General features: G+C 42.6%; 1 protein-coding gene across 6 annotated transcripts; it reads left to right on the top strand.

Annotated features, from left to right (window-relative positions):
* Positions 1-282: 282 nt before the first annotated feature.
* On the top strand, positions 283-14680 carry uckl1b (uridine-cytidine kinase 1-like 1b). 6 transcript variants are annotated; one of them, XM_085917406.1, is made up of 15 exons: positions 283-374; positions 5259-5452; positions 5923-6029; positions 7752-7922; positions 8902-8973; positions 9136-9325; positions 9411-9472; positions 11662-11681; positions 12223-12321; positions 12396-12489; positions 12859-12921; positions 13006-13134; positions 13223-13330; positions 13405-13561; positions 14309-14680. In XM_085917406.1, the coding sequence occupies exons 1-15, from the start codon at positions 325-327 to the stop codon at positions 14386-14388; spliced, it is 1596 nt and encodes a 531-aa protein (XP_085773532.1). In that variant the 5' UTR covers positions 283-324; the 3' UTR covers positions 14389-14680. The 6 variants fall into 6 exon arrangements, with proteins under 6 accessions (XP_085773532.1, XP_085773525.1, XP_085773523.1 ...); XM_085917399.1 differs by lacking the exon at positions 283-374 and adding an exon at positions 2115-2378 and having other exon boundaries at positions 13006-13128; XM_085917397.1 differs by lacking the exon at positions 283-374 and adding an exon at positions 2115-2378.
* Positions 14681-27862: the final 13182 nt, after the last annotated feature.

Here is a 27862-nt window from a genome sequence, read left to right as displayed (position 1 = left end):
ACTATCGAGCCTCCCCAATAAAATTTCCTTTGCGAAAAAACGAGATGATTCATTCAATTCACACGGACGTGGTCTGAGCCTGAGGCCCGACCATGTTTGGTAAAGACTCAAGGCTTCAAGCAAGGCACTGCAACGTACAGTTCAGGGAGCCCATGCTGCATGTGGGCGAACGGAAGCGCACAGTTGCATTCTGGGATTTGTATTGCAAGGTGGATTGAGTGCCGCTGTTATTGTAGTTTATTGAAACACCGGATGCCTTCATATCCCATCATGCTATGCGGCAAAACGTAGATTGTCAACAGATTAGCGGTGTCTGGTGCTAGCATGGAAGAAAGGCTCGCTAAGATGGAGCAGGTCGACAAAACTTCAAACAGGTAAGACACCTATCGATTCAAGACGCTCGTTTTTCAAAGTGAGAAATGATGGCAAGTGCTGGGGAGGTCTTTATTCGCCTGCAGCAATCACGAGCAGTTGTCATCAGAGAAATAAGACCTGGCATAGGATCCAATGGTTGGCTGTAAGAACTGCACACGTTGACTTCCAACCAGTGAAGACGTTGTTTATAATGGACGCCACACCGACTTTTAACTGTTATCTATTTAACCGTGGTTATGATCAGTTTTGCTTGATTCCTTAAATAAAACGAGAAGAGCCCCATGACACAATTGAGTGTGGGGAAAATTTCAGCAGAATGAACTCTTGTATTTGAAGAAGGTTAAATGGCGGTGACTAGATTACATGATCCGGGAGTAATTGCGTCTACATTTAGTTTTTCCAAAATGTGAATGTGTCAGTGAAACTTTCAATTAGAGCCTGTATTGACCCTGTTCATGCTCAACTGGCCACAAGATGGTGTTACTTGCCTTGGTGTGCCCAGTGAGGCGTCGCTCCCACTTCCACAAGGGTAAGGAGTGTTATTTGCTTTCAGGTTTTTGATCATCAAAGCAACCGCATTTAAAGGAATAATGGATCCTTCTGATACGACTGTAATTTTCCGTTCCCCTTTGAAATCAATGGGAACGATGTGAATATGTTCCAGCACCCTCGGAATAAAACACCGCCACATAAATGTCAATATCCAGCCCATGTGTCAATTTCCCATCATATGGTAGCATTAAGATAGGTTGTTTTAAATACACAAGTTATAATTATCATTTATGTTATGTGACTTCCTTTTAGACTGCCAGGGGCTTTTTTCCAGTATTGTTTATTTTGCAAGTAGTGAGTTTGACAAGTGCCGTAGGGACCGTCGAATAGTCCGCAGTTACTTCATGTTGTTGGTATTTCAGCTTTGTAACACAGAATTTGAACGCAGCCGTCTGGTGTGATGTTTTGGACTGCAGCGACTCTCAGCGCTCACACTTGACATTTTAGTAAGGAAGCAGCTCTTGTGACATATTTGCAAGTTTTCGAGATGAAAGCCTTTCTTACGCTTATGCTGATTTAAATCACACGACGTGACAAGTTCGTTTTCCCCCCCACGCTGCCAAGCAATTACTTAGGCATCGCTCTGATGTGAACATATTGATTTGTTTGTGTTTTGACTGGAGTGGGCGGGACCAGAGGAGCGGTGTCAGCTGATAAAAAGTGTTGGATTTCATCATGCTGTTTATGAAGTGTGTGCGCGCGCGTGTGTCTGCGAGAGCGCGCGAGACTCTTGTGAAAGAGAGGGGTGGATTTCATCATGCAATGTGTGCGTGCGTGCGAGTGTGATACTCTGGGAGATACAGGAGTCCCTGCAGGGGGAAAACTCAACTTCCCTCCCTTCCTCCCTCCATAGCCTTCTCCAGGCTGTTGAGTATTCAGACGCTCGGTTCGAATAATAACTTGTTTGTTCCTACTTTTGAGCCCCCAGCCTTTTCAGTCCTCCTGCTACTTATTTCAGCCCCAGCTGCACCGTGCACGCGCACTGTCAGGCACAGATGACTGGCGAGTTGACGTAAGCGTGCTCGCGGACGGGGGAGACTCTTTGGCGCTATTAATACCGCCTAATGAAGTTAGTCGTAAGGGCGGGTCCGTCCTCTTGCATTCGCTGTTGGTGGAAAGGGGGAGGAGAGGAGGAGGAGCCTTCAAGTGACTGCTGGTGCTTTGGTTGGACCCCGAGAGCGCCGGCCAAAAGAAAGGAAACGGAAAGCATGTTGTAAAGTTTCGTTTCTCCTCCAAGATGATCCCCTACAACCCTGTTATGCACACTGTAGCTCACATTTGACGTTGCAGCACAAATGCAGCAGTACTGTACATATGAAAACGAGGGTGGGCGTCTGCAGTGAAATTAAAGTGGTGGAAGTCTCCCTCGTCTCTACAATACCTATGAGCGTTCTACCGAATTACTCAGGAGCCAGAATATCTGGTTGCTGGATACTGTCATCAGATGGACGGTAAGTGCACTTTATTGGATTCATTTGTAATGCTGTAGTGTGATGAATAGGTTTCTCTCTATATGTGCCCTAGCGATTGGCTGGCGACCAGTCCAAGGTATTGTCGGCTCGATGCCAGGTGTTATAGACTTCCAAAAGGTGAAGCAGTTTAGAAAATGAATAGATGGAATTTGTCTCACTTATTCATGTTTAATGAGTTTGACATGACTCTTTGTAAGTCCCAAACCCCATTCAATAGCTCTGCACATTCTTTGGGTGTATGTTGACATACTTGGTTGTGGCCCTTGAGACTCGTGTTGTCCTCGAGTATGTGAGTGGATTTTTGCCCTTCTGGTTTCTTCTCACTGGATACGTTTTCATGGATGCGTTTATCCAAATTAAAAGCCTGATTGAAATAGAAATGCTTCACGTACACAATTTCATTGTATACTTGTTGTACAATGATAATAAAGGCATTCTTTTCTGTTCTACGCAGGCTCTAATGTTTGTGGGTAGGCATTCCGGAGCCTGGAGAAAATGCTCTCGAACCTGCAGACTTCTTTTTGGCTCACGGGGTTACTGAAAGGCCAGCGTTTTGTGCCGGAACATATGGCAGCACTAGGTCAAAGAGATAAGAAGGCGCTAAGCTGTGTAATATATATAACAGAACCTTGAAATCGCAACTCAAATGGACCGGCAGCTAATGTAAGTTGTCTAGTATCGGGACTTTTAGTACTGGACAAAAGAAAAAAAGGGAGCAATACGCTACAATTTGAGGTTGGCAAGTCTCGACATGGTACCAAATCGAAAGTATTACCATTTTTCTGCATTGTTTCATGTATCGATGAGTCAATACGTTGAATAAGAAAGTCGTCAAAAGGTGTGGTAGTAACGATACAACGCTGCGTTATATTTAGAAACGTTCTATCCTGTTGACCTTGGGTAAAATTTCTGCTTCAAGGTACCCCTGCCCTCTTTCTCAGTTCATCAGTGTCTAGCGAGTGACTGCAAATACAAAAGTGCATGAGTCAGCATTTTCACCAGTGACGCTCATCTTTTATTGCACTCCGGTTTTGTTTTAACGGATAACCCTACAAGTGGTTGCTGTGTGTACGCTCTCACTGACTCGGTCCATGCTACGGTGACCCCGCGCTGATAAGATAAATGCTTGGCTCTTCACCTCTGAACACACTTCGCACTCCACCTGTGAAGGCATGTTGCCACTATAAAGGCGGGTGGACTGAATTTAGTGGAAAACCACCGAAAGGCCTGCTTACGACTACATCTGTACAGTGACGGTCTTTTGGAACAATGGCACATGGCTTTTTACGGCCCTCACTGGGTGAGGTGTGGATGTCTCGGATAATGTGGTAAGTGTTCTTCTGCCTGACAAGTTGAGAAAAATGAATTGCTGAAAGTCAGCATTATGACTATTTGTACATGTGTGTATTGGTGTTAGGTATTTGTGTTAAGTATGCAACAATTCATCAATTCATCGACAAACAATCGATTGTTAAATTAATCAAGAAATGTTCTTGATAAATGATTAATCGTTTCTAGAAATCGTTAAACTCAAGATGCAGCTAACGCTGATTTTAATAATTGATTAATCTGTTGATTTAGGCAATTTTAAGTTATTTAAAGTGCCTGTAAACGGGTTTTTGAATAGAGATGGACTCAAAATGTTTTTTTCCGAGCTTCATTTGTTATTCCAAAAATCCTTAGTTCAGCCTGGACTGTGAGTAGCATTTGAATCTTGAACGACAAAACATCATAACTCGTGACATCCTTTTGAGGATCTGTGGTTTCCAGGCATTGTAACCTTACTCAGCATGCAACAGGCACATTACTCAGTAGCGCAAACAGCTGAGCTGTTGTCATGGATTTGGGTCACTTTGTGTACTTTGGCTCCTGTTGGAGTTAGACTAGATTGGCCAAAGCTTGGTTAAAAACTAAACATTAACCCTCAATACTCAATAACTCAGCGCATCTGGCTCTTGTTTACTGTTAACATGGTGACCAGTCACACCATGACGAGCTGGTTGTCTTGGGATTTTAAGCTTCTGTTATACACCAACCAAGTATCAAACTCATCTGTCGAACAATGTCCAGTCGCTATCACTTTGACAGATACTGTTACAGAGGTATTCATTTGATAAACTACTATTTATGGTGGTGTTGCTGTGGCCAGTCTGAACATTATAAAGAGGGTGATATTGTGATCTTGGTTGATTGATTTGGTGGTTGGCACTAGGTGATCCGGTGTGGCCGTGTTTGTGCAGATTTTCTCTTAATTACTTTCTCATCTCATTTAAAACATGTTTCACAAGCTCCATGGATTTGTCTACTGTATCTGCACCCCACTTGGTATTGCTGCATTGTGTTCAAGATGTCCGTCGTTGAGCAAGGAAAACAAAGATGTGGAGTAATAGTTGGTTCTTTATTTGCAAGATCTTGGCTTGGTTTCCGCCAGTCAGTACACAATGCACTTCAACAGATGAAATTCAGATCAGAAGGTTTTATACTGTACGCAAGCAGGAACACGGAAGGGAGGAAAGGGGAGGAAAAGAAGGAAAAACATATCCTCATAAGAATGTCTTGTTATCTACTGAATGTTTTGTATCAATGTGACATGACGTTAATGAGCTCTGCCTTATGTGTAATGGTAAAGTTACCAAGCTGTGTGTGCTGTGTCAGTCTTCTGATTGAATACATAAATTAATATGAGTATTTAGACATTGCTGTTGCTCCCCTCTTCACTATCCTGGTGGCTTATGTTCAAAAGGCACACAATACTGTGAATAAGGTGAAGCACAGTGGGTTCAGGGACACTGATTGATCTCGGAAGTACCGGTCTACCTTTACTGAGTGACGGTGACGAGCTCTGTCGTGTGTTTGTAGCGGGAGTGGTGATACCTCACTGGACCGCCTCCTCCCCTCGGTGAGCACGGGCCTTTCACCGAGGAAAAGGACCACCAGTCAGTGCAAGTCTGAGCCGCCTCTCCTCCGCACCTCCAAGCGCACCATCTACACCGCTGGGCGTCCCCCCTGGTACAACCAACACGGCACCCAGTCCAAGGAGGCCTTTGTCATTGGTAAGATTATTCATGCACGTTCATTGTCAAGAAACACCACTGATTGCTTGCTGTATACATATTTGTGTTTATTAAGCAAAGTTGCTCATAGAGAGTAGTGTTTTTGATTCTTGGTTAGTATCATGTTCAATAACTTGTCCTTGAGACAATGGGCTTGTTTAAGGGTAGGAGGAAGGGGTCTTTGTGTGAAGGGAAAAGCCAGCCATTGTTGCTGCTCTTGATGTAACCCTATAACTGTTTGTTATTGTTCAGATGAAGTCGTAGCAAAACGCTTTGATACCTGGATACCAGAATAGTCTCATATTTTTCCCTTCTCTCTGAGCATACGCTATTCAGTAATCTATGGTCTCAGCTTTAACCTACCTTTCAAACTCTCACGTGAAGCCTTGTACAATGGTGCAATTGTGTGCTACTGTCTATTAACGCAATCAAATAGCACCCACTGTTTTGATGTCAACATTGTGTGACAGGTCTGTGCGGCGGCAGTGCTTCGGGAAAGACGACCGTTGCTAGAAAAATCATCGAAGCCCTCGACGTTCCTTGGGTTGTCCTCCTTTCCATGGACTCCTTTTACAAGGTATGCAACAGCTCGCAGACACTATGTCAATATTTAACATGGCTTTCTCTGCAGGGCCTCTCAGATGACAACCCTGTTTTTCCCGCTATCTCCTTTTTTATTTAATCTCTGTCTGGTTTAACTGGTTAGCGAGCGCCGAAGGGACAATTTAGTGCATTCATTTATTGTGGATCAAAGAGAAAAACTCTTTGCTTTTGGTTCCCTGAATGATGCCGGCTGATATTGAAGGATTCAATATGAGAGCTCAGAAGTGTCTTAAGGAGGGCAAAGTGTTGTGAGGAGGCCCATTGCTCCTGCTTCTCCATGTACCCGCCCACTGTGGTTATGTAATCTTGTCAGTGTGATCAGTGGCGCTGGAACCCAGCCGGCACAAGTACCAATTTCTACACTGCTGTGTCCAGGAGGTGACCTCTAAAATGTTTCTGAAATCGCTCTTGAGTTTAAATTCACATGTTTATTAGATTTATCACACAGAGGAGTATAAAATGATGTCATTCATTTTCTTAGAGACGTCTCAATGTACAAATAACGTTTTAGTGTCTCACCACCTGGTGCAGAGGTCACCGTGGTACATTTAATTTTAGTTCTACTCACTTCTTTTGCTCTTGAACTTTGAATCTGTTGTCAGGAATGCCTTAATTGCCATGAACTGTTTGTCATACCCCACTCGCATACAAATTCATTTGAAAAGCAGCGTGGTAGTTAGTACAGTTTATGGTCATTCATTCCAAATGTAATTGGAACAACAAGATTTCTTAAACCTATTTGGGAACAATCAGAGATATCATCTCAGTGTTGTTCAGAAGGAAAAATATACATAGTGTATCAAGAAAAATAATATCCAACCACGTTTTGGTTACACTGCTTCTATGAAAGCAAGCTCAGTAATGAACACGTGAGACATACTTGCTACTTCCTGGCATGCCGGAAATGAAGAAAATGGATTATGTGAAATTAAAATGCATGAAACACAAGAACGTTGCAGGGAAGCGTGAGGCTCTCTGTGTCAGGCCTGGATGGTACGCATAGAAGGCGGGATCCTGTCTGTGACGAGAGTCAGGTCGCAGCTTTTCAGTTTAAATAAATAAATATCCGGATGCCACATTCACAACCATCTAACCGGCCGGGTGGATCCTGGGGCGTCTAGCTGTCGAATTAGGAATCATTTGCGGCCTTCCTGTTTAATTTGGAGACATAAATATGTAATTGAGTGCAGGCTCTGGGTCCCACAGCAACAGAGCGGGTGACTGATAATATCAGGCGCAACAGCTAAATGAAAAGAAATGAAACAACAAATTGATAATAAAATTCATTGCCAACACTTCCAATTAGTGATTTTTATCACTGTTATGTTTCAACCCTACTTGAGCGACTTAAGGATCATTTGCAAATGCACCCCCCCCCCCCCAAAAATGCAGCTCTTAAGATGTGTGCTCGTTTTCATCGAAAAAGCATATTCAGATATATGATTTTTTTATTTTAATCTGATTCATAAAACATTTGACACACCATGCAATTTCAACATGGAGACAAAGGTTCAGATATTTTGAAATCATTTTTTACCTGTTTTATGATAAATTCTCAATCATTCAAATAGTCGTGTAAAAAAAATAAATGATTTGAATGAACATCTTTACCATTATTGATCAAATTATATGATAATGATTGCATTTAGGCAACAATGCATTCTTTATGACACGTGAGTCTGATGCTTTCCCTCAGGTCCTCTCCTCAGAACAACAGATGCGGGCTGCCAGTAACGATTATAACTTTGACCACCCCGATGCCTTCGACTTTGATTTGCTGACTCACACGCTGCGAAAGCTCAAGCAGGGCAAGAGTGTGAAAATCCCCGTGTATGATTTCACAACTCATGGGAGACAGAAGGAGTGGGTAAGTACGAACGTACCAAAGAATCAACAGCCTGTCAGAACGATTGCACCACAGACGTGTCTAGCCCATTTGTAGGGGTGTTAAAGCTCCCCAAAAAAAGAATGATACCACCTCCAAAATTTTAGGGGCAAACATTTCCAACACTGTTGGCGTAGTTAGCAAAATGCACATTCTCATCAGGGTTTGTTCAAGATTGAAGAAGTGTTCGCAAAAGGCCGTCTAGAAGTTCACTAATAGTTTTCGTATTGTTTCTTGTCAACAAGGAAATGTTTTAAATTTCCTTTTGACATGAAAAGATCAGGCCAACATTTAGAGACCGTTAGGCAAAAAGTCGCAACCTTAAAGGAACCCTAACTAATTTACCACCTTCCAAAACACATTTGCAATTGATTGATTTGCAAATGCCTAGATGGTGAAGGCATTTTGAGGGCTTGAATAAGCACAAATTTGAATGTCATTTTCCAGAATATAAAAGTTCAATTGGTTCCCATATACATGGCCACGTCAGTGTGTCAGTACAAGGAAGTAAACAAACATTTCTGACTATATTCATCCGTCGGGCCTTCAAGCTGCTCAGGCTGCTTTGATAATCCAGGAGTCATTTTTACAGACTCGTAATTGGGCTAGTCATTATTTTGGCTTTTGTGGTGCAGATCATTGACGTAGAACGCAGCTCGGTGACAAAAGGAGACTTTACTCATACATAAAATAATGGCAGAGTAAATTCACAGCACCACCTCACCGCCAGATATGCAATAGAATTCCACACATTCTCGAGGGACCGGTTCTCTGCTCGCTCATCGAAACGCAAAATAAAAAGCGGAGACGAGAGACGCTACTTTTGCATCTTTTGTTCAGATCGTCAGTAGCATCCCTAAATCGTCCCTGCACTTTTTTCTAGCAGTCATTTTGTACAGGTTTTAACTGGTAGCATACTTTTAGCGCATCCTTACATTTTTTACAAATGTATCCACCACAGAAAACAGTGTATGGAGCCAGTGTGATAATCTTTGAAGGGATCATGGCCTTTGTCGATAAAGAGCTCTTGAAGGTAAGTTCAGTGTTGTTGTTGATAACAATCTGATCAAGCGTTCCTTGCACTTGGCTTTTTTTTGCCCTCCGATGGAATTCACCTGTGCCATCAAATAGCGTGCCTGCCAAAATACACAGAGCAAAAGATTTTAACCTAAACACTTTTGATTTTCCTGTGAAGTTGCTGGACATGAAGATTTTTGTCGACACGGACTCAGACATTCGTCTCGTGCGGCGGCTGAGGAGGGACATCACCGAGCGAGGCCGGGACATCGAGGGTGTCATCAAACAGTACAATAAGTTTGTCAAGCCATCCTTTGAGCAGTACATCGAACCAACCATGCGTCTGGCTGATATTGTGGTGCCTCGGGGTACGTACGTACGCCCAACAAAAAGTTGCTTTGGAAGTTATTTCCCCATTATTGATATCGACTTTGATTTGTGTTATTCCATCAGGTGGCGGGAACATGGTGGCCATTGATTTGATAGTGCAGCACGTCCACAGTCAGCTGGAGGAGGTGAGAAAGTTCACATATTTGACCTAAAGCAAGTACACGCAGAAGACACATCATGCCAGTTAATTATAAGTGTGTGAGTTGAGACTCGGGCCCTCCTCCTTGCTAGTGTTGTTTACTATGTTTAGGGCCTGTCAAGTTCTTCAATACCAAACACATCAACGTGGGGGTTTTTTTGGCCCTCGAGTAAAATATAACCTTTCCCCAACAGTTTCACAAAGTTAGGTGTTAAAAATATATTTTTTAAAAAGTACATAATGGCTTGGTTATGATGATATGTTTGAAGTGAACACAGGGGTCCTGCCCAACCCAGAGAGATGAATGAATCCAGGTTAAGGCCTTTCTCCTCACTCCTGTCCATGTATAGTACTGTATTTGAGCCTGCTTGCCTCGCTCTAGTCCTCCCCCTAGTGGTTAGAAGATGGGCTGCATTTAATGGTGTATCCTTGTGAATTATCAGACTTACTTTGAATGTCGTTACTCGTAATAGCTTCTTATTGTTTCCATATATAATAAAAATATGAGTCCATTATGTGGAAACATAATATCCGTAATTAGGAGCATTGTCCTTATACAACTTTGTTTGGAATTCTATCACAGTCTCATTCTATTGTTGAGGCACATTACGCTTTTATTGTTCCTTTCTACCCACATGTGCACTTGCACACTCACAATGAATTGCTCTCCCACTCTTTTCCCACCACACCGTCATCCCACCACCTTCCACGGCTCACAGCGCGAGCTCAGCGTCAGGTAGAGTGGCCTTTAATCCTGTCTGTCATCCATCCTCTCCTCAACATATCCGCCCTCTTCTCCGACTGCTGCTGCATTCTCTTACTGCAAGGCGGTGGAAAAGAGAGGGAAGCAGCCAAGCTCTTCCGCCTTCACCCGTTTGCTGGCTGCCGTGTGACATCACCAAGCACCACAATTGTAGACCCGACCGATACAAATTAATAAGGGCGCAAAACTTTTCCCAAATTGTGCTAAAGGTCCCATGGCAATTCCTTTTATGACATTTGCAAGATCATTTGTTGTGCCTCAACGTGGAATGCGACACATCACGTTGGCAGGGATCAAAAGCGGACGAGCGGGGATCGTGCAGGCCATTCACTCGAATATAACCTGCACGTACTATATTTTGCCGACAATAACTGCAAGCTTCCATCCTTAGGTTCATCCTGAATTCTAAAAGTAAGTTAAGTAATGTCGTAAAACACCTCGCTCGCTTAAAATTCACAAATGTATTGTGGAAGCTCACATTCACAAAACCTTTCTTCACCATATTCACCCAAAGACAGCACAATTCTGGTTCACAAATGTTTGCCCTTCGAGGTTGGCACTTAAGACAAAGCTTTGCCTTTGCTTTAAGATGCAAGTGTGCAGCCATTCAGTCAAAAAGTGGGCAGGTACTTGAATAATGATTAACCAATCTCTGTCTCAACGGCACCAAACTTCTTTTTAATGGGTATTGCATACAGTTGACAAACCACATAAATGACTCATTTTGACCAATTTGATGTTTAAAATAGTCGGGGAAGGGGCGCATTTTGATGGCATGGGACCTTTAGGAAAAGCAATTGGAGAATTGACATTTACTTCTAAAGTGGGTGGTGAGGTGAATGTGGAGCAGCCAGCATTTCATGTCAGGATGTTGCTTTTCCCTCTTTTCGAGAAATGACAACTCTCGCACACTCTTGCTTCCTTCTGTCAAAAGAATTAGTCAAGAGCAGAATGTTTGACCCCCTCCTCTCTCTGGCGACAGGGGTGAGAGTGACTCTAAGAAATAGAGAAATAAAACGTGCTGCAAGTTGCACACATTAGCAGCCACCAAGTTTCCCTTACTGCATGCAGTGCGCTAGCTTTTTTTTTTTTTCTCTCTCTCTCTTTCCATTGAACGTCGGGCCACAGAATCACAGACATACACAAAGGAAGTGAAATGAAATATCAACTTCCACGACTGTAGACTTTGATGAAATACGGGCCACGCTCGCTCGTGTATCACCCACGCATATGCGCAGAGTAAGATGCACAAGTTATCTCGACAGCCATTGGAAACACATAGCTTTCAGATTGGCCCTTCGTCCATTCATCCAGCCTGATGTTGTGCCCTTTCATTTCTCTCATCTTTGGTTCTCCATCTGTCTGCGTCCCCTCCGTTGTCGTCATTGTGTTTCATCGAAAATTCCCCATAGAGGAAACTTCGCTGGGATATGTGAGCAGATTTGCTATGATTTCTGTTTATTTTTTTTCTTTGCATCCGGCTAAAGTGACAAAGTTGGCTGTAGCATTTTAGAGCCACGACTGCATCACTACTTGTAACAAACAGTGTGTGTTGAGTTTGCAGCCAAAGGGTAACCCCCCCTCGGCTAACAGTTTCTGCGTAGTTACTATATGTGTGTGGAATCTTGGAAAATTATTACAATTCACCGAGACCGAATGCTATCAAACAGAAAGCATCCACTTTATAGAATATACAATGATCATGGTCTCTATTCTGTTGTAATTTTCTACCAAATGACTCTTAACAAGAACACTGTGTGCTTTGCTCTTTTGCCTTTCTGCTTTTGCAAATCAATCCTAAAGCTGTTTGTGATTGTTTTTTTTCGTGCCGCGTGCATTCACACTACTTACAAGTTTGTTCGTGCGTGTTTGCATTTATGAACTTGCACATTGGATGGTGCTGATGCCCACTCCTTTTTTTTTCTGCTCCTCTTATACCCCCCACCACCATTTATTTATTGTTGTGGGGACAGGGCAGCCCTGGCTTCTGCACACCAAGCTCAACCACTTCCGCAGACGCTCAGCGTTCTGGAGAGTACACCCCAGGTCAAAGGCATGCACACCATCATCAGGTACAATCAAGGAAACTGTTTTCCGCCGCAATCAAAATGCCTGTGTGGACATAACTCGTCACCTCTTCCTATAGGAACAAGGAAACCAGCCGGGATGAGTTCATCTTTTACTCCAAAAGGTTGATGCGTCTGTTGATTGAGCGAGCGCTCTCCTTCCTGCCATCACAGGTGCTTAAGCACAAGACACATACTTGATTCATTCATTCGGAATCAATACAGACTTGACACCGCCAAGGAGCCAGAGCAAGAAAAGTGTAAGGTTAATAAGAAAAAATATCACTCCATAATGTTATACTTTCACAAAATATAGAATATTATCAGCTTCCAATTGAGTGGGAACAGTTCTTCCATTTTTTTGCCCATTTGCAGGTTTGTATTAGCAGGTTCTTAAGCCTTTCTGGGTGATGGTCCTGTCGGGCCACAAGTTCACAGGGACTCTTGCTGTGAACAAATTAAAATAACAAGATGACTGTTGGAGACTGATTGACTACAATTGAGGTTACCTTGAGCAATCATTTCATATTGATGCTTTCACAGGTTCACGTCGTCCAGACACCCCAGGGAGAGGACTACGAAGGCAGGCGTTTCCATGGGAAGAGGGTAATGTTTTTCTCAAATGGTTTTTTTGTTTTTTTCATAAAGTCGTCAAATCACTCCGTTATTCTTGTTCTTATTTCTTTGCAGATCACTGGCGTGTCCATTTTGCGGGCAGGGGAAACCATGGAGCCCGCTCTAAGGGCCGTTTGCAAAGATGTCCGCATCGGCAAAATCCTCATCCAGACCAACCAGGACACAGGAGAACCTGAGGTCCAGGTTTAAAACAATCGGATACTGGAGACAGCCATCTAAACTGCGCACAATATTATGTATGGCATGAATTCATACTTGGTTTCTTGCTCAGCTTCATTACCTGCGTCTCCCCAAAGACATAAGCGAAGATCACGTCATTCTGATGGACTGCACCGTGTCCACTGGCGCTGCAGCCATGATGGCCGTTCGAGTGCTGCTGGTGCGTATACATTTGTATTTCCATTTTTTTAGACATGTTGAGAGACCACACCGCAACTGACCTTTCTGTTTCAGGATCATGATGTGCAAGAGGATAAAATCCTTCTGGTGTCTCTGCTAATGGCCGAAATGGGAGTGCACTCTGTGGCCTACGCCTTCCCGCAGGTCAAGATCATCACCACAGCCGTAGACAAGAAGGTCAACGATCTCTTCCACATCATACCTGGCATCGGTAAGCATCTTACAGAGAATGTGAAGTAACTAAATAACCTAGTAAAGAACAGCACATTGTTTGTACCCCAGCCCTCTGCAGTGTCATTTTTTTTGCGGGTATTTCCAGTATACTTTCAGTATTCTTTATGATACTTGCCACATGTGTCATTTTATAATTGGGGCTTTAACAAAGAGACCGCAGTAAAATATGTACTGATATCTATGCCGGCAGTCTTCTGCCTCAAACGTACGTGGTAGTTTAAGGTAATAAATAACTTACTTTAATCTCCATGAGCCCTCTCATACATTGGCCAACGGCAGATCCCAGTGTGATCTTTCAACAATTGGTCTATTTTCTGAGCCGGTTATTGTTTTGGGCCTATTTAAATTCATGCGCTGGTGTCCCTTTGATGGCTGTCGGAACTGCGTGACAGGCTAGCAGTGAAGTAACTAAAGGCATTTATACACTATCTAGCTGGTGTGTGTGTGCGTGCGTGCGTGCGTGCGTGTGTGTGTGTGTGCATACATAGATACACACACACACACAAGTGGTACAAAAAATGGATGGATGAATATATATATATATATATATATATATATATATATATATATATATATATATATATATATATATTCTTTAGCTCATGAACCTCTACCTATTGCAGGTGGCGCTGTAACATTTCCTCATGATATTTACTGTATGCACAAAGGCGTTACAACAGTTTGTTCTCATGTGACTATCGTTTTGAATTTTTCTTTTCGGTAGGAAATTTTGGGGATAGATATTTTGGAACTGATGCACCTCCTGACTGGAGCGGCGACGAGATAGATGAGCCTAGTTACTGATTTGACACGAGTCAGTGGCTGTGAACTTGCTCATCAGGTGGCCCACGAAGAACAACTTTGAAGCCTCTGCGGGGCCCAGAGCAAAACAATTGCACTGTACACTTGCACCATTAAATTTTTTTTCAATTATTTTATTCTTCATGAACTTGTGTTATGAAGTTAAAGATATTTTGTACAGTATGTTAATAACTTGGTCCATGTGCAATTTGCGCCTTAAAAGCCTCATACTGTGGACGACACTGAATGTGAAATTGTACAAAAAAAAAAAAACGGGGGGGGGGCGGAGGTCTGCCTTCATCATCCACATGCAATTGAATCAGTACACAAACTCAACTTTCATCACATGCACTTGTGAAACGACCATTCAACCGGAAAATGTGTAGGTGTATTTTTTTCCCCCTTCTTTCTCTCTGGGGCGTGAAAACAGCTGAAAGCATAATACACCCAGACGTCTGCCTGTCTGCACACTGACTGACCAGCAGGCTGGCAGGTCTGTTAGATTCAATTCAAAGTGTGTCAAACACATTTCAGCCCCATTGTGTTTTTGGTCTCGCATGCCTGGGGAGTACCTGAGTAAAAAAAAAAAAAAACACTTTTAGTATTGAAAATATAGGCTCAGTTTTTTTAAAGCTGTCGCATTAAAAATAGAAATGACAAACCAGGTTACTCTAGTAATGCCTCTTTTTCAATGTCCTTTTTTTTTTTTAAAGAACTTCATTGCTCTCCTCCTTATAGGACACTGTAAAAGTTTAGTCGCTGAATGGCTTGTCAACTTATCATGCCGTTGCCTTTGCACTGTTTTGTTTACAAGTTATGCTGCATGCTTTTTTTTTTTGTATATGTTCAATAAATATGCAGTTGTTTTAATCCTTTTCTAGCAGTGTCTTTCATTGGTTTTACACAAATGTAGTTTTACTCCCTGTCCAGGAACAGGCAGTTTTTAATAGCAATGTTATTCAAATGAATTTTGCTTCATCAGAGAGAGTCCTTCATAAGGTCTTGTAACAAGGCTTCCTTAGAAAAAAACAGACACAGAGGAGTCCAGTTGTGATCGATTCAATGCCTTGAAAAAGAAATGACTTGGCTGAATGACAATATCCACAAGCAAGGCAATTAAAAACATTTTCAAGCTGTCCTGTACCTGATTAAAATGAGGGTTTGAATCCAATTCACATGTATGGTTGTGCTTGGAGCGCTACTGCCATTAGGACAAAAAAAGATAAAGATTGAAAATGCAACTTTATTCTCATGTTTTACCTTTTATTCTGGAACAGGTGCATTTATTCTGTTTTTTTTTTTTAATTATTGCACTGTAAAAATATAGTTCCTGTTCATGAGTTCTCAGATGAAAGTTTAATTATCACAATTACACCAATGCTTTTATATTTAGGCCAAAGCTTGAGAAGGATTGTTAATTGTTTTAATGCTGTCATACTGTATTGTATATTATTTTAGAAACCCAACAAGTGTGGCTTTCCTCCTTTTTACTGATGTTTTTATAGATTGGGCAACAAGGTGTGCAGAATAAAACCCCTGTTTATTTTGTCCTTTTCTTAATATTGTAAAAGTGGTTGTATTGCTGGGATTGAACAATATTTCTAAAACTACTTGTTTGAAAATATATATATATTTTTTATCGGTAATCAAGCGTGACCCACTGACTCAAAGAATTGTAACTTACCAATAGAACAAATATCAAGCAAAATCTCTAAAAAGGAAAATCACCGTATCTATTTTCACTTTTATCTCACATTTCGTACCAACTAAAAAAAAAACCCTTGATATCAGGAAGGATGTTGTGGTTGTCCTCATCTCGTGGAAAGTAACCTTGATATCTTCCATCACTTTCCGTAACGACCAATGACAGCTGTCAAGAAGAAGTATGATTGACGCCCGTCTGATGAGCCTGATGGACAATTACAAAGCAGAACCTTGTCAGACTTATAAGAAGCGCCGATTGGAAGGGGGGGGGAGGACGAAACTGTACGAGTTTGTGAAGGACAGTCAAAAGACGTGAGGGGAGCTAAGAATATCAGCGGGCCCCGTTTGCCTGCTTCTCTACAGCTGTCAGAAGATGTGAGCGCGGGCATGATCAAAATGTGCTGTGCCTTTTTTTTTTTTTTTTTAAGAATCTTTTTTTCTAAAACTCCCTCAACACATGACAAAAATGCTTCTCGAGCGTAATAGATAGAGTTGAGGGAGGGGAATGGGTGCTGCATTTAAATTTCTGTGTTTCTTGACAACATTATTGAATGATAGTGTCAGTGGAAAATTTAGCACCAGCAGTGAAACCAACAGGAAGACACTCAAGTATGTGTGTGAGAAGTACTACATCCCCATTGGTAGTGACGTAGGAGTGGTGCATTGTATATTCTTCTTCAATTAGTTGAGCTGTCATTCTTAAATGTTCTTCTCAAAATCAGCCCACCGCTTACCCGCTACACCTGCATGCTGTTGACAACCTTCACGTAGGAGCAGAGAAGTGAGTAAACCTTTTATCTTCACTTGCGAAGAGCAATTTCAGAAAACCGGCTTATCATGGATTGATTGAAGGCTTCACACATTTCTCTCATTAGAAAGAGTCAATTTTCGCCTGGAGGAAAAGTCAAATTGAAGTGGATAGAGATATACCTCATATATTTGAACAACTTGTTCAACTATTTTTGCATGTAAAGACTTAAACATGGCAAAATGTCAGATCATTCAACAGAGACCCTTCCATATTATCAACATGGTAATGTCAGACACAGTAGAGAATTAGACATTTAAATTGACAACAATGTTTCTATTTATAATAAACGCCTGGACGAATGACAATAAAATGTGAATCACCATCTGTTGATTCACGATCTGTTGATTCGCTTTTTTTACTCATGTTAATGTCCGATTTGTGAAAGACATTTTATGAGTAATTGTAATGATGTAACAATGGCCCTTACTTTCTTCCGTTTTCTCTATGTGGCCCCGAGGAAGAAAGACACCCTTCATCTAAGTGCTCATCAAAAATGAGTTTTTTTTTTTAAATACAAAAAAAGGTGAAAAATCAAGCTGTTGTCTAAAACGCTTTTGGCGTGTCCACTGAAAAATGTATTCTTCTTTGTTTAGCAGGGATCTTAAATCCTGGACCTCGGGCCCTGGTTTTCCGGGATTTTTACCATGACCTGATCCTAAGAATCACGTTATGTTGCAACAGATAGGCATAGAAAACATCAACACAGCCTGCTCATGTTTGAGCTGTCAAAATTCAAAGCCTCCACTGGTTGGAAAATAACCCATTAGGTTGTTGCTGTATATCTAGAAAGGCACCATAGACACTAGCTTGTGAACTAGCAAGCCTCCGAGGGTCCCCTTAGGTGGCAGGGGGGTCGGCGGCGTTCCCTCTAAGCTCGGCGATGTAAATAACGACTTCAAACTTTTCTGTTGATTGTAGTAGGACTAGCTATGTAGCGGGCTAACAAACTGTAGTTAAACTGGGCCTAGTAAAAATAATCAGCTCACAATCATGCTAGATAACCACTCAAGGAATTTGTCTCCTGTAATTGGAGTCATTTGGGCAGCAGTATTGCAAAAAAAGACAAGTTGTTCATGGTAGTATTTAGTATTGACTTAATTTGTGAAAATAAAATGGTGGGTTCCAAAGAAGAAATGTCTGTCTTTTTTTTTTTTTTTCTTTCTTCGACATTTGACCTTTGAGCCCGCAATTTTTTGTGAGAAGGATGCAGCTGAGTGATTCTTTCTTGGACCGACCAACTTTAGAATGGTTTTGTTTCAGTCTCATTCTCAGGTTTGTCAGTCCATCAAATAGCAACTCTCTTTGACAACATGCCTTCTGATTGGACAGTGAATTACTTCATATTTCCAGATATTGTACGTAGATGAGTGGATTTTCCAGTATCTGTTCCTTACTTGAGAATTTATTTGTCTGATGACTTTTGACTTAAAATTTTTACTGTTCAAAACAAATACAATGGTGCCTACTGTTGCTGTCCATTCATACCAGTGAATTGATTTATTTGGCTTACAAAATTGTTCACTTACACTACCGTTCAAAAGTTTGGGGTCACTTAGAAATGTCCTTATCTTTCAAATAAAATCACTATTTTCTCAATGAGGATAACATAAAATTCATCAGAAATACACTCGATACATTCTTAATGTGATAACTGACTATTCTGTTTTTGTTAAATGCAATATCTACGTAAGTGTATCAAGGCCCTAATGGATGATTGGAAACCCCTTTGAAAACACTTGTGCAAGTATGTTAGTTTTCATGCAATACACTAAACTGACCCCAAACCTTTAAACGGTTGTGTACATAAACATATTAAATGAAGCGAGCCAAATATAGTAATGAAGAAATGTGGTATTTTTTTTTCAACCAACCCTCTTCAACTCAAACGACTTTAAGATGAATGAGTCTCTTTTTCAGTAAGTATCTATCCTTACAGTAAGTTGAATTTCCTTTGCAACTTTTGCATACTTACTGATCATCGAAAGGCCCTGAAGACTGAAAACAAAACAAAAAAAAACATAAAAATAATTACCAGTAGGTGGCGAAACGCACACACGAACGAGTGTGTGGACAATTGTTGTCACTGAGCTTGTTTGGTATTTTAATTTGAAATCGTACAAACATTTTCAGTATTTACATCCACAACGAGACTCTTTTTATTTGTATTTGAAAACATTTGAAATTAATCATTACATTTTTAATTGTATGGGTGGAATCCTAATGTGTGTCCATTTTGCAAATTCTTATAAGTGTTGAAATAATACTGATCAGGATGAAAAATCATATTCATCCTTGAAAATCTAAAGAATTTAGATAATGTGCGTTTCTAAATTAATGCTTAAATATCTGAAGTTGGTTTATGAATTCTGAATAATAAACACACAGACAAAAAAAAATATTTCTAATTGTGACACAATCATTTTATAATATGAAACATTTTCTAATCATTTCATACTCGGATCAACACAGTTTATTTACTCTATACTTTAATTCTACTAATCAAAATATTGTGATTGTGTAACTTTGTTTCCATCAAAGTCTAGTAGCATCATCGAAAAAAAGACTTCTGCTTCCCAAATCAAATTACACTTTTCAAAGTCTCATAACAGTCGTGTGAGGCATTTGTGTGTGTTTGTGTGTGTGTGTAAGGGGGTTAAGAAGGTGTGGCAGGAGCTTTGAGCTGAGGTCACTTTGTTCCATCCCCGAGGAGGCGAGCAACAGTGTGGGGGTGGCTCACTTCCCCTTTCCCCTACCCTGCCACTTCCTGTGAGCGCTGCAACCGTTGACCACGCCCGTTTCGCCCCTGGCCTTCAACCCCCACGTTGCCACGCGCACGCACACACACACACACACACACACACACACACACACACACACACACACACGCGCACATACTCGCCCCTATTTGTGCTTCCCCTGCCAAAGAACACAATCGTATACTATACACCCAATAGCAATACTATCTGGGGCGGTCGTCAGGGGTAGGATTACCTCTCTCACACAACTAAAATGCCTTCACAAATACTACGAGATTTTTCGGGTCTCACATTTACAGTATTGAACTCCTCTCACACATTACTGATTTTTTTTTTCCTCGCTCGTATACGACTCAAATGTTCTCAAAGTGAAAAGCTCCCAGACCCGCCAGTGAAATGATCTGAAACACTCAAACACACATTTCTCACACTCAGAAATGAAATACTCTCACTCACATTTCTGAAATGATCTCACATGTAGTAACTGAAAAGATTACAGAAGAGACTGTTCAAACTCTCTCACCCGCTATTGTAATGCTAACCCAACACACTTACTGAAACGCTGTGATCTCTAATCATAACAATGCATATTTCTGTCCAGTATATATAATCGATTAAGGATTTCAGCATGGCGTGAAAGCATTTGAGTAGTGCGTGTGAGAGGTAATCCTGAATTATGTTTCTGATAGCCCCTCAAACAATTCAGCTCTCACACCTCACCGTTCTTCTGATCCTCTCTGTCTTGACAACCTCCGAGGCCAACTTATAAAATTGTTTTCTGATGTGTGTGTGTGTGTTTGTACGCGTGTGTCCAGGCATGTCACTGTGCACAAGCATGTCCCATTACCACATTCTTATGAAGGACGGGCTTTCTGAAGATCTTGGTTTCTGGTTAGCAACAGCGGAGTCATGCAGGCAGTCGAGTGGCTGCAGTCCAGTCCCCATTTGAGAAAGGACATGGGGAGTCCATTTTGCCACTTTTCATGATTTAAGGTAATGGTTCTCAAACTTGTTTGGCTCCAGGGGCCCTTTACATAGGATACAATCCCCCTGTTTTTATCCATCTCAGGGGGCAGCCATTTTCCCAAATGACATCACAGTTGCCAGGTTTCAGGTCACAACCAATTACGGCTCAAATTTAGAAAACTGGTGATCTCTACTAGGTTGTGACCTGAGACCTGGGAACTGTAATGTCCTTTTCAGTTGACAGCAGGTGGCAAAATGGCCATCCCTGAAATGGATAAAAACCAAGTGAGTTTTGCTATTTCACTCATATTTCACAAATATGAATTAGAACGGGGACACATACTACAATATATTATTATCAAGAAAATTTAGGACTTGACTTCCTCTTTAAATTTGCTCATGTGAGGTAAGGAGTAAAGGAGTCATAAAAACATAATTTATTGCAAATGATTTTGACCCCTAAGCTGTCACTGAGGTCAGAAAAAGAAAATCATTCTCAACATTGCTGTCAATGTGTTTTGATTTGCTAGCAGCATTGTCAATTTGTCCGATACCTCTTGGATTGAGATTGTCCTGATGTGCCTAATAAAGTGTCTACTGTAGGTGAACGCGATACCGATCACATTTGCGGTTTGCGCAGTGGGTATGGGGGGGCATGTTCCCATAGGGGAGAGGAGGTGGGAGGGGTGCACAGAGTGAGTGAATGTGGGGGAGTGAGCTGGTGTGGGGGCAGCAAGGCCATCTGGACTGTGAAGAGGCTGAAGAAAAGGAGTGTCTGTGTGTGTGTACGTGTTTGTGAACAGAACGAGAGATTGCGGACACCAAGCAAAGACGCGCATAGCTTCAACTCTTCCAGTTTGTGTGGGTCAATATCACGACACTTGCGCACAATTATTAGACAAAATTGGAACCAAAATATTAATAAACCCCAAATGTGATTATTCAAGTGAGTAAAAGTGAGATTCAGGAAAATTTCTGTTTGTGCATAATTTTTAGGCAACTGTTAGTGTGCACAATTATTTAAAGAAAAAAAAAATGGAAGTCATTTTTGTTTAATTTTCAGAGTTAATTTTAGGCCCACGTTTAACTCAAAAAGGTCCAAACAGCTCATCTTAAATAATAGCAGCCCCTACCAGTACCTTACTGGCTCTGTGGCCGTTACTGGTCCAGCCATGTGTCCAGCTGGTCCGTCAAGAGTCACATCAGTCCATAAAACTTTTGAAAAACGTGTCTATTGCCATTTCCTGGCCCAGTCTTGATGTTTCAACATGTACAATATGTCTTTTTCAGCCATATGTAGCTTGGCCATGTCTGAGCACAAAACACCTGGTACGCCAGGTAAAGTGAAGTTCCGTAAAATGGGAGCACTGAAGGATAACGGATTCCTGGTAGCTGGTAATGTCATTTTTCTCAAATCTTTTGCAGTTTTTTTTGCATCTTTTTTTTCCTTAACACATTTGTTGCGACATTGTTAACTATTTGCAATGAATCATTTGATAGTTCTGTGATCCCGCACTATCTTAGCAATTTCAAGAGTGCCGCATCACTCTGAATTTTTGACTTTTCAGAGTCACTTAAATGTCTTTTTTTACCCCGGATTTCGCCTGAGAAAAAAAATTGCCTAATAATTATCTACACTGTGATTTAGGCCCAACCACTTAGATCAGGAAACTGAACCAAATCACACCTGGCCTCAAATTCCATTATTACACATTTTATTATTAGATATTGTACCTTTGTACAAGGACAACGTGATGTCCTCTGTCTAAATACAAAACATGTCCATTTGTTGTGTTTTGTGCTGTGATAGGTGAGTTGTACGCATCAGCCAAAACTGTCCTTGCATGGTCAGTTGACCCCTTCCCCACCCCCAACCCTTCTGACCCTGTTCATTGCACTTTCTCCCATCCCCCGTTTGTTGTTGGTCAAATCAATAACCCCCTCAAGACAAACTACCCTCCGACGTTCCCTACCCCGCACTCGTCACACTCCTCCTCACCGAGAGGTCATCGGGTCTCACAAGTCTGCAACTTTATGCTCGGCTAGCCGCCCCATCCCTCCTCCGTGCCGCCGACCCACTTTCCCCTTGCTCCCCCGTCTGGGTTTTGTCAGTTCTACAGCTGACGTGAAGCAGCTCTTGGATGGCGTATTGATCCGGGTTTCTATTCACCTTCACTCCCATCCTCTCGCCTCTTCGCGCTCCCCAGTGTGCTGTAATGCTCCAAACCTCTTTGATCGCTGTGTTTGTGTCTGTCTGTCTGCTGCTTTCGTTAATGTCTCCATTTACTGTAAGCTCCACCATTTGTCTCACTGGCTAACACACACACACACACACACACACACACACACACACACACACACACACACACACACACACACACGTTCTTGGAAAGGAATCTCGTTTCCCACAGATGTATTGCAAACAACGACCGTAGTCTCACTTGCAGATTTCATTTAACACATTTGTCAGGTTGGCAAGTCTTTGTCATGGCGTTGCGTGTTTGTGTGTGCGTGTGTAATCCACATCTTATTTATGTGGGTTTTGTGTAGTACTTGTTCCCCCCCCCCCCCCTCCAAGGCCATCAGTGTTAAATCGTCATTTTGAAAAAGCATGCAAGTGCAGCAATTGGGTGTTTTCAGACATTTCCATCTCGGCTGTTGAAACGCGGGCAAACACAAACAAAATATATCGCTGAAGGGAGGGGAAAATGGTGTATAGAGAAAATATTTCCAAGGCAAATTAGAAGAACTGTTGAGGTGAGCGGTCGGGTGGGTGGGGGTGGGGGTTGCAGAACCAGTGACCTGTGGATGTAGGGTGGGGCTTTGAGAACCTATTCACCCAAAACAAAGCTGCTGAGTGGACACAAATTAAGTCAAAACATTACAAGTGGCTCACAGGGAAAACAAGCGAGCACATGATGCCAAACGTGGGTTATCAGTTTCTTTCACCTTTGACATTTTCCTTGTTTGTGTGTGTGTGCGTGCATGTGTGTGATCATGACTCGTGTCCACCCCAACTGTGCTAACCTTGTGTCCTCATCTGTCTGCATAAGGCCCACATGCATAAATACTTTATGCATAGATTTGGGGTGGTGATAAATACATGAGGTATTGAGCTACATATTTGGCCAGAATTCCTTCCAGTTCATCCATTGAGGATACCCACTTACGTCGTTGTCTGTAACCGAAGCCGAGATGACAATTCAACAATCCCTGCAGATAACAAGACATTACTCAATGCAAGGTCTGTCAAACTGAGAAGCTTACACACTACAACCTCCTACAAGCGTGACCCCCACCCCCAACTTGTCTTCCTCCAACTCTCCCATTCTCCCTCTCTCATCCTTTTTATCGGAATCCCATTTCTTTCCTCCCTCCTCTCTTCCTGCCTTCGATTGCCTCATCTGGCTTTCTTGTTGGTTGCAAGTAAGCAGCTTAAACACCTACAGGGTGTGACATCGGGGCCCCACGCACCTCCAAATGCAGTCAGTGCAGGCGGGAGGGAAAAAAAATAGTGTTTTATCCATTTATTCTCTCAGTCCTGCTCTGCCTGGCACCGCATGGTTAAGGCAAAACCAAGACAGTCCCCTCATATTAGGCCGGCCTGAGCCTGCCAAGTCCTCATAACCCCCCGACCCAGCACCCGCCCCCGTCCACTTTCCCTGCTCCCCAATCTCCAAGTTTCGTTTATGATAAAAATGAAAGACGGCCCCGAGAGATGGGACCAGCAGAGATAAGCGAGGAATAAGCGGAGGGCATAGGGGGAAAGCGGTGAAGAGGAGGAAGAAGGTAGTGGAGATAGAAGATGTAATAAGGATTTAGATGGATGGATGGATGGATGGATGGATGGATGGATGGATGGATGGGAGATGGACAGAGAGCTGGATGGAGAGCTGGATGGAGGGATGATAATGGTAATTTGCTGTGGTGTGGAGTGGGTTCATGACCCCACGCGGTCAGCTGGGTCAAATCGAACAGCAGCACTAGGCCCTAAAAGGTCATTAAAAGGACAAGGGAGGTTTGACGGCGCAGGGAGGCGGGGTTGGGAGGACGCTGTTAACCCCTTCCCCTGCTTGCTTGCCCGCCTGCAGAGAGAAGAGAGGAAATGTAGCGGAGGAGAGGAGATGAGAGGTCACGTTATGGTAGCATAGCAACCCAGGTTGGAGTGTGGGCTGAGGCGAGCAACAATATGTAATATCGCTGAGAGGTTAGACAGCTTCGAGGAACCTTTCAAGATGCATGCGGAAAGAGAGGTGCACTTTCGGCACACAAGAGGGGGAGGGAAGCCAACAGAGGAGGTGGGGGTCGCAGAAACGCCGTCGACGAAAAGACAATTGCCAATCCTCCCATTTTCCTCCTCCTCTATCCATTTCTCTTTGATTCCTTCCTTTCTCCCTCTGCTCGGAGCATCGTTAAAACAAGTGGAGTTGTGTTCGGAGCGTGGGGCTACATTGAGACAGTGACCTCCGCATCGAGAAGACGTTCTTGCTTCGGGGAAGAGAAGGTGGTTTTGTGCGCCTCTCTCTCTCTCTCTCTCTCTCTCTCTCTCTCTCTCTCTCTCTCTCTCACTTTCTGTCTTTATGTCTCTCTCTTTTTTTTTTTTTTTTTAGTTTACTCCTACCATTTGCAGTGGAGTAAATGAGACTGGGAGGGGCTAAGAAAGCAGAGAACGGGATCAAGAGGGTAGACATGCAGAACGAGAGTAAGAGATCACGAGCCTCAGAGGGGGAGTTTGATATAGGATACAGAAAACTAATAAACAGCGGGAGAGGAGCTTTGCTTTTCATATACTACAGTATCGACTTATCATTTAGAATCATTGTTAAGTTGAAATTCTTCAAATCCACCAATTCAGCTTCTTTGTAAATATTCTCCGGTCCTCATGAAAGCAGACTGATTCTCTTTGTACTTCATCAAAAATAAGACTTTTGCAAATATATGCTTATGATACAGTATCATATGATTGATGACAAAAGGAGCCTGCATGAACAGTGAGGTGAACCATCAATGCTGACCAGCAACATCCAAAGGCATCTTTCTTTTCTTTCTTTCTATCAGCAACCTCGAAGTCCAGTGGGTGAAATGAGGACAGCCCCCTTCCTTGCATGTCGCTGTCACGCAGGGAAAAAAAAAAAATGTGTGGGCAGCAAGCACAAATACATTCCCCTTATCCTCCACATGATGACAAACATCCTCTAAATCCAATAACCTCCATTCACTTGCCTTCCCCCGATGTCACTCTCTCCTAGCGCCCCGTTTTTAACACCTTCTGTTTCCTTTCCTGCCTGGCTCCCTCACGATCAATAACGACCTCGGAATCTCAAAGTTTCTTTTTCTCTCTCCGAGGGACGACTCATCGTTTTTGCCGCTGCTGATTTTAGTGTCACTAAGCTGCACCTTCACATATTATGTCTAGCACCTAGTGCCAAATATTCCTTTGTGAATCCCTCCCGCAGCCCCCCCTGCCTGCACCTGGAAGAGATAGTGTTCTTTCAGCCGCAGGCTCTGCTTTCAATACAGCCAAGGCTGGGATGGCACAGGCCGCACACAGCTGTTCCCCGCAGTAAATTGATAGCAAAGGGTCGTGGATGGCGGCTCGTGTTATTTTTGTGCCACTTGTAGATTTTTGTGCAGTTGCAGTCACTGATTGGCATCACACAGCCTCCCGTGCACTGCAAGTGAAAAACTGTGACCCTGAATTGAGTTTGAACCCCCCCACATCCAGTATACTCTGCTCTGCTTGTTTCTTATTGACCCACAAAGACATGGAGAGATTGTCAAAGAAGAAGCAGATGGCGTCAAAGAGGAGGTAACGGACGAGAGGTGGAAAGTGGATGATTTGAGAGGCTCTTGGCAATGTTGTTGGCAATGACTGCTGGCAACTTGGCAACCCTCACACGGTGGTGCATTGAGATGTGATTAAAGTCATAGCTCCCAACCATGGTCCAAACTCTGCACTTTGATGAAATGAATGGAAATCCTATACCTTAATCTTTTCCAGCGACTCCCCCCCACCTCAACAGAAATGAGAATTTTAAGGGGGAATTATACACTAGCACTCCATAATAATGTCATCTAATGACATGATTTGGTATTGTGATTGTGAGCGTGAAAGGTTGTTTGTGCCCTGCGATAGGCTGGTGACAATTTCGGGGGTGTTCCAGTTCCTCCTAATGCACCAAAGATAGGCTACAGCACGCCCGCGACCATCGTGGGGAGAAGCAGTTGAAAAAAAAAAATGCAACAGTTTTTGTTGCACTGCATTAGTTGCGTGGCCATTGTGGTGCTCCTTGTGGTGTGCCTATTTTGGCCACTTGGGGGCAATATAAGGCAGACAGATGGATTTACTGTTCAGAGCTGTCACATCAGACACTCATTGTGTATATTGTAAAATATCTTATGAAAATTACTCAAGAATGCATTGGACAAGATAAATATTTTTTGGGGGGAAACTGAGTAGCAGGAAACAACCTTTTGGATTCTCCCCTCCACACTATTTGCTAAACTGCCTCTTGATTAGAAGTGCGTTGTTAGATCGATGGTATAGCTAACACACGGTAAATTGTACCAAACCATACCGAGCTGAGCTTGACAGAATCATACCATTTAATGGAAAATGCCTCTGTTTGCCCCACACCCACCCATCCACCCTTCTGAGTGGATAGCCATGATAAGTGTTCACAGGATCGAATAGATGTGTAAGTGGCCCTAATGAAGGGTTGTGGGGATGAGTGAGGTCACGGAGGGCGGCTGAGGTCACGCTTGTCATGTCAGCCAGATTTGAAGGCCACGATGGCGTGAGAGAGCGCGGCTTTGCGTAAAGCAGCTTGTTTCGGGCAGGGATTGTGTTAGAAGACCCCGCTTACGGCGGGGAAGAGCAGAGACCCGTGCTCAGGCATTACAGACCTGCATCCTTAATCCGCATGCTGTTATCTCAGCGTTATCCCGCCCTTCAGTCGCCAACGGGCTGATGGAGGCCGTGCTCAGAGCCCTGCTGGACCGCGCTAACGCATCGCTTTTGCTACACACATTAACATATACATAAACATTCACACAAACATCCACGGTCTTTTGTGATTTTTTTTTGTGATTAATTTCTATTGAATTAGCAACTGCAGTTCCTCATTATATACACTCATGCATCAGGCATGCACAAATTGCTTTTTCTACGAAGATATGTTGATCCTTTTAAAACACTTAAACCCAAAACATTTGAACCCACATGGACTTGCATTCTACT

This window comes from Syngnathus leptorhynchus, chromosome 1 (genome assembly GCF_054491065.1).
Source record: "Syngnathus leptorhynchus isolate UIUO chromosome 1, UIUO_Slep, whole genome shotgun sequence".
Classification (NCBI taxonomy): domain Eukaryota; kingdom Metazoa; phylum Chordata; class Actinopteri; order Syngnathiformes; family Syngnathidae; genus Syngnathus; species Syngnathus leptorhynchus.
This window is presented reverse-complemented; position numbering and strand designations above follow the sequence as displayed.